The 7,917-nt window shown below is 40.2% G+C and overlaps 1 protein-coding gene across 2 annotated transcripts in view; it reads left to right on the top strand.

The window, feature by feature from the left end:
- Positions 1-1,996: 1,996 nt before the first annotated feature.
- TH (tyrosine hydroxylase) overlaps positions 1,997-7,917 on the top strand; it is a 32,674-nt gene continuing 26,753 nt past the window's right edge. For both annotated transcript variants that reach the window (XM_067540395.1, XM_067540394.1), the window contains exon 1: positions 1,997-2,086. In XM_067540395.1, coding sequence (XP_067396496.1) covers positions 1,997-2,086 — 90 coding nt within the window. The remainder of the gene's footprint in view (positions 2,087-7,917) is intronic.

Raw genomic sequence — 7,917 nt, 5'->3', positions numbered from 1 at the left:
CCTTACTGGGAGTCCTACCCTGCTTCTTGGGACCTCCCTCTAGAGTCAACCACTTGCTTCTGGGCCCAGGTTATACTGACCATGCTGGTTCTTTCACTCCTCCTTGGGATCACTGCACAAGCCTCTCTGCAGGGTCCCTCCGCTCTAGCCAGTCCTCCCAACAGTTTTCCTTATTGCTCCACATCAGCAGGAGCTTATGGTTACTGCTCTCCTTCTGGTTTTCTGCTGCTCTTTCCCCTCAGACAACTATCTGCTGCTGCTTCTGTCTCTCCTCTGCTCCCAGGCAGCTGTCATCTATCCCTTCCTGACTTCCCTACTTCTCCGGCCCAGGGGTGTTCACTTAAACCCAATTGAGAGGCAGCTATTGAGTCACAGGTGCACTGGACTCTGCTCCCCCATAAAGGGGCCCATCACTCTCTGACAGTGGTATTTGGATGTGTTAGTGCGGGCAACAGGAATCCAAAATGACCAGTTTCAGTTGAAATGCATTTGTATTCAGCAGTGGGACAGTTCCTCAGCTGGTGTGAGTTGCTATAACTCTAACATCAATGGAGCTAAGTTGCCGTACACCCGCTGATGTGCAGCTCAGAAATATCTTAGGGCCCTGGTATGGCTTTGTCATGCTGTTTGTGCTTTCCCATTTAACTGTAATAGATGACAAACAACAAAGCTGCAACAGTCAAAAGACTTCAAGTACTTTACAAATGGGGTTTACTAAGTGTAGATCTCAGTGGGAGAGTACCCACGACACAGCAACAACCGGTGCCTTTGGCACCAACTTGTCCGGCTCAGTGGAGAGGCTACAGACCAAATAGGCCATCGAGACTAGCCTATCAGCTCTCCACTGAAGATGGTCCCTCCCAGCCAGAGTTTGGGAACACATTAGGGAGGTGACATGGGGAGTCTTACGATGCTGCTGCCCATGTAATTAATGAGAGAGGGTTTCTGGGACAGATCCTCAGCTAATGTAAATTGATATAACTCTACAGGCTACAATGATTTACAATAGCTGGCCCTCCGTCTTAAGGCTCGCAATCCAGCACACTGCATTTACACAAAATTTTTAAATGATAAAAAGTTGTTTCCAGTGAGGCTCCAGTAGATCTTGCCCAAGAGAAAGAGGCAGTTATTGCACTGCATGCTCAGTAAAACCAAATCCCTGGGGCAACCCCTCAGTTGGTGTGAATTGTCATAGCTCCCTGGATCTTTGAGTTATTTGGTTTGGAGTAATTACAGTGAACAGAGCAAAACCCTGGATCCACCTAAATTGTTCCAATTAGATTTCTTATTAAGAAGCACACAGCCCCACCTCCAGCCCCTCCAAAGGATTCTAGTCTCATTTATTCTGGTTTTACACCCGTCTGACCCCAGCTCTTCAGCTGCTGTTAATCAGCATGGAGATCTGACCCTTTTGACTTCAGCAGAGTTTCTCTTGATTTACACCAGCAGTGGTGTATGTGAAATCTGAATCTGGTCTAAAATCTGCATGCCAAGGTCCTATTTCATTTCTATTATTATTTTATTTTATCTACATTATTGTAGGGCTGCAGAACAAAAGGTTAGAAAAGTCTGGACCTTTTTCTACCTTGTTTTTGTCCTTTTATAGCATTAAAGCACTTCAGTTCAGTGTTACCCAAACTGGAGAAGAAAGTGGGGGAGAATAAAATATACAGGGCCAAGGAGTAAACTACATTGCAAAGAGGGAAAGAAAGAGAAACAGGAGAGCAAAAGCTTTTGGGTGCAGGAGGAGAAGGGCTGATGTGGTTTGCAGAGGCAGGGTGTCTGCAATCTTTGTAGCAATTAGATTTAATGGGACAGAAGCGGTTTTTCTCCTCCACATCCCCTCCTCCTCCTCTTCTCTCCTCTCCCCCTCAGGCTAAAGGGAGGGAGGTGGGGAAGGGGGGGATGTGAAAGAGTCTTTGACGTCAGACCTGCCCTATAAAAGCCTGGCAAGAAGAGGCAAAGCTGAGAGCAGAGCCAGTGCGACACTGCAAGAATGCCAACCCCCAACTCCTCCACTTCTTCAGCCAAAGGCTTCCGCAGGGCAGTGTCAGAGTTGGACTCCAAGCAAGCAGAGACCATCATGGTAAGAAAACCCCACCCCACCCCTCCAAAGCCCAGCAATCCCCAGAATGGCTAACGGTTCTCTGGGGACTGCAACTATAGATAGATGGACTAACAGGATGCTAACTTTATTTCTAAAGCATCATTACATCCAGGCATCTAGGCATTCAGGGTTGGCAAAAATACATCATCATAAATAAAACCCAGCCTAAATAATCCATGCACACAAACTAATACACAATTAATATAAATAGTAGAAAAAGGATAACCATAACTAATAATACAATAAAACCGCCCTCTTAAACTGGAATAGAACAAGAACAAGGAATCCCCAGAGTGAAAATGCACTTTAAAAATCTAAATACTCTCTAGGTTTTATTAATTTCAGTGCACTAATCTGAAGAGCTTTATTTCTGTGCCAGTTTAATGAAAATGCATGTCTTTCTTTTTTCCAATGAAACTATGCAGTGCTGGGAATTCAAGCAAACTTGCTAATTGTTACTATTAATTACTGCAGAGTCTGTTTCCACCCACAAAGATTTAGGACCATCCCGTCAGTGCATGGAACAATCCTGCATGTGATATAACAGTAAGTCAGGGGAAGATAACACTTCATGCTGAGCCTTAAACTACCGTTTAAACCCGAGTCCAGGTGAGTTTCAGATACACTGTTTGAAGATCCTGGCACTAGGGACATGCAGGAAGTTTTAGTTAAAAACAGTTTCATCATCTAGTGCCAACTGAGGTCCCTAGGAGACATTAAAGCCAATGAGACTACAAAGCACGCAGGATCCTGTAGGATTGAACCTTTAATGCAGTTTGTCCCTTTTTCTGGCAGTCTCCCTCTATGCTAGATGGCTGAATATTAGAGTGGGCAGGCAACTGTATGGAACAGCTTCCTTGTGCAGTACAGAATCTCAAGTGATAGCTTTGACCAGGACCTGCATTTGGTAAACTCACTTTAGTGGCTTCCATAGTTTGTCCTAAATACCAGTAGGTAGGAGATTGTTGTTTCTTTTTAATAAGTAGACTACTTTTAAATGGATCTCTTACTGTGTGCAAAGAGTTATGTATTAAAAATTTGAGTTTAAGATTAGTTCAGAGTTAATGTCTATATCGTACAGTATATATTGTTTTAAATAGCCCTCTGCTTTACTTAGCAGTGACTGTACAGCTTTTTCCCTAGCAGAGTCAGATGAGACCTGCCCCACAAACTCCACCCCCCCAAATTAAAGTTCCCAAGTTGTCCTCTTTCTTATCACTTTCCGGAACCACAGATATTAGAAATGGAAAGAAAAGACAGATGAGGTCATCTAACTCAGTACCTGACTATTGCTTAATATTGGGTATAAAACTGGGATTGACTTCTGATATGTTATTTGCAGAGAATGGCGCTTTCCATTTCTTTCTCTTCCACTCTCTGTATCTTTGCTTATCCACTCTTGCCTCAGCTGTGTACAATGCTGTGTATTTTGTAAAATCAACTACTATGCAAACAACCAAAAAGCTTCCTGGACACTGTAGTATTCTAGGAAAGAAGGGAAGGAGAGTAGGAAAGGAAGAGGTAAGCATGTTTTCTGTAATACACAATAATTGAACATTATGGGAGTTTCCACGACTCACTATGGCATTTTCCAACTGGCAAATAGTGAACTAGAAGGTAGTTAACTCTTAGAAAACTGGCACTTTCCAGAGTGCCACCAGATTAATGCTTAGGAGAACACCCCTCTGTCTACCGTAACAGCTGAGGCTTGCAATGAAGGGGTGTGTATTTGGTGCTCTAATACAATTTATGTGGGTGTTTAGTCTGACAAACTTCACATTGAATGGCCTTATTGATGAAATGTATTTGTGATAGCAATGCTGTCACCTTAATGGCACCCTGGGAAGGGAGTTTAGAAAAGCTCAGAATGAAACTGTGTTAGATTGTCTCCTTTTGTCCCTTTTAGTGACCCACTCCCTCCACCCAAATGGCTAATTTAAAAATCGAGTGGGGATGCTGAGGAGAGCACTTTAAGTACTGTTTTACCAAAGTTGCTGTTCCCAGCTTATGATAGACCCCCCCCATCCCCCACACTGTTGGAAAAAGATTATAAGTGTGGTTTGTTACTTTGCACTGATAAGAGACCCACACAGGATTTTAGGCTGGACCGTTTGTAAAAGAGTTTATTCTGCAGAAGGTTAATTTATGCCAAGACTATATTTACCTCTCACCTAAAATATCTTTTCAAAACTTATGTTCCAAATTTCCTTCCATCTAAAAACAAATTATCTTGCAGCTTGGTGCCTGCTCATCTCTGCCCATCCATCCATGACAAGACTATATTTACCTCTCACCTAAAATATCTTTTCAAAACTTATGTTCCAAATTTCCTTCCATCTAAAAACAAATTATCTTGCGGCTTGGTGCCTGCTCATCTCTGCCCATCCATCCATGACAAGACTATATTTATAATTATGGATAACACTAAAGGCATAACAGGAATTAGTGAAAACATTAACAAATTTACTTTTGGTTAGGATACAAACTTTAGTTACAGGAAAAAAAAGTAGCTTTTTGAGCAGGGTTTACAGAAGGGAAAGGGTTACTTTTAATTACCTCATGTTGAGAACAAACAGCATAGTCAGCCACAAAAATACTTTTAGAATTTTTTTTGACAAGAGCCAGTAACATAGAAAACCAATTTTTGGGTTCTGCAAAGGGTGGATAACAATGAGGCAGGATTAAAAAACTGGACATCGGGTGAGTGTAATATGACCTGCAAACAACAAAAGAATTTCATATTTTGTTAAGCAAACATGAGGTACAGAAATGATAAGTGGAGAACTAAGGACCACAGTTTCTGAGGTTTTACCCAGGGCAGCTGCAGCTGCAACGGCACGGAGACAAGGTGGAAGCCCTGCAGCTACAGGGTTTAGGGCATTACTGTAACAGGCAATGGTCTTATGCTTATCCCCATACATTTGTATGGGGACATTTAAAATAAACTTATTTTTTATGACAAAACAATATAAACGGTTTTGAATAATTAGGCAAACCAAGTGCTGGTACACTAGACAGTGCATATTTTACAGAGGTAAAAAACTTATTCTGTCTCAGCAGACTAGGGAAGAGGTTTAGAAATCTTAAGTCAAGTGAGTTTCTGCAGAGGCTTAACAATAGAGGCATAGCCCAAAATCTATTGGCGGCAATAGCCTGCCATGCCAACAAAAAGGTTCTCATTTGTGACACAGTAGTAGGTTTAGGAACCTGCAGGATAGCCTGGACCCGACTGGCGTCGTTCACTTGCAGAAATGTCATGGCCTAAATAATGAACATGGGACAGACAAAGTTGCAATTTTTTTTTAAGAGGCTTTGTGTTTTTTATTAGCCAGAGCAGAAAGCAGAGTTAAAGAATTTTTTTACAGGCTGTTAAAGGAGGAAAGGCTAAGAGCAAATTATTTACATTTGAATTAAAACAAAACTTTCTGTAAACATTATATTATTTAAATTTTCACAACAGGAAAGGAAGGTAAAACAACAAAATTAACAGCTTTTAAATTTTACACAAAGCAATAAACATTTTTTTAGGTTTTTTAACAGGGAAAATTGAGGTGTCACAGAGGATTCGAGTAGGCACAATAATTTTTTGTTTAAGGAGAGAGATAATTACAGGACGTATTTTTTTTGTATGCTGAATATTTTAGGATCCTGTCCTTGTTTAAGAGATACGGCTAAAACAGAATTTTCATTTTTACAAGGAAAATAACAAATTAATCTTATCTGGTGAACAATAAATAGTACAATTAAATTTTACAAAGTAAATCTTTACCTACTAGGTTAACTGGAGAATCAGAACTTAAAAGAAAAGCATGCTGATTAGAAATAGGTCTCAAAAAAACAGATAGTGGTTTAGACATTAGATGCGGCATTAATTGGTTAAAATTTTTACTGCATTTACATTTTTTGTTGATAAGGGAATAGAGAAAACTCCTGAGCTTTTAAGGTGGATTTGTTGGCTCCAGTGTCTATAAAACATTTTACTGGTTTTTCATTAATAAGACAAGACACATAAAGACTTGATTAACTTATTGACAAAAAGGGTGCATTAATGAAGTTATTATTTTTCAGGCTGTCCTAAAGGTTGAGTCTGGTCTCGGGGAGGAGGTGGTGGTGGCCCAAATGTCTACTTTGACTGGCCAGATCGCTTTGGACATTTTGCTTTTCAGTGTCCTAACTGTCCACAATAGTAGCAGGAGGAATCTCCTGGGGCCAAAAAGGTACTACGTTTTACTTTTTGACTTTGACCTCGACTTTTTTATATATTTTTTTATCTGAATTTTAAATTTTTTTTTTGGAGTCTTTTAGACTCTTTACTTGGGATTCATGCAGTCTTTTTTTAAAGTTTTCACTCTGTTTGCATTTTATTTTTAGTTCCCCCTCTCCTTCTACTTATAAGCCATGTTGTTTGAACTAGGATTTTTAAGGGTTTAATTTTTATTTTTATAATTTTTTTTTTGGTGCTGCAATGCACTATACTGCATTAAACTTTGTTTTATTTTTTTTTATTTTAGTATATATATTATATACTATTATTTTTATTTTGGGTTTAGCATATTTATTTGTATTTTTTTTGTAGTACATTTAAAGCAACATTTTATAAACATTATAATTATTTATATACACACAAAAATATTACTAATACTTTTAAATACAAGTAACATGATGTAGAAAAGTTTGGACCCCATAGGCTCTATTGATCTGTTTTATGGAGCTTTGTTACTTTTTTTTTAGTTCGAGCTTTTTTTTTTTTATTCTTTTTTTTTGTACTGGTAACTTGCCAGCAGCCCATGCTGCTAATACTGCCCCTAGGGGGCTGCCCTCGGGGATTTTACTGTCACTGAGCCTTATTTTTTGTTTACAACACTATTACTATACACACCCACACACACACACTTTTTGTGTCAACACAGCCTTGGCTTTTGTTCTCTTAAGGACAGGTCAGTGAACCTGATCCGAGCCCTTATTTTAGTACTTAAACCAGCACTTATTTTTTCTGTTTACACTTTGTGGATGACCTGTGCACAGTACATTGGGGATGCGCTTATCTCTCTGAAAGGAAGGAGAAAAGAAAAAAAAACCAATACACACACACTTCCGGAGGGATTAGTAAAATTAGAAGCAAAGACACAGAATAATATAAGGTTATGGTCTCTGTGCGGGAAATGGAAAAATCTGCCACACAGCGTTTTTGGCCTTCGAGGACTTGCCTCGGACTAGCTGGACTGCTTGCAGATAGGTCAGCCTGTGTGCCCAGTGTTCAGAGAGACCAGAAGGGGCCTGATAATTGGTCTTAGACAAATCAAATAGAAAAGCTGAGGAAATTCCATGCACGAAAGAACTTTGTGCCACTTAGGACTTCTGCGTTTATGAACCCTTAGGCTCAGCGTATGGCCACTGTTAAGGACAGTGCTAGGGTGCCCGTTTTGGAATCTCCTAAGAAAACTTGGCAGACACAACACAAAACAACTAACAAATAAGAGAAAAAGATAACAACACACAAAACATACAGGTACCTGAATCTCTTGGAGACTGTGAGACTGCAAAGGGTCTCAACTGCTTTACAGCCATTTACCGAGTTCTATCTTCCATCTAAAACCCTTCAGGGTGACCTCACCCAGTGCCGGCTGAGGCATTGGCTGGTGTAAGAACTCGGGGTTGGCAAGCAAGGTGTCCTGCCGCGGTCGCCAAATTGTTGGAAAAAGATTTTAAGTGTGGTTCGTTACCCTGCACCGATAAGAGACCCACACAGGATTTTAGGCTGGACAGTCTCTAAAAGAGTTTATTTTGCAGAAGGTTAATTCCCAAGCCCA

The sequence above is a fragment of the Emydura macquarii genome, unplaced genomic scaffold, assembly GCF_026122565.2.
Source record: "Emydura macquarii macquarii isolate MOO-44397 ecotype Brisbane River unplaced genomic scaffold, CSIRO-AGI_Emac_v2 contig_587, whole genome shotgun sequence".
Lineage (NCBI taxonomy): Eukaryota > Metazoa > Chordata > Testudines > Chelidae > Emydura > Emydura macquarii.
Note: the sequence above shows the minus strand (reverse complement) of the source record. Positions and strands in the feature narration are given on the sequence as shown.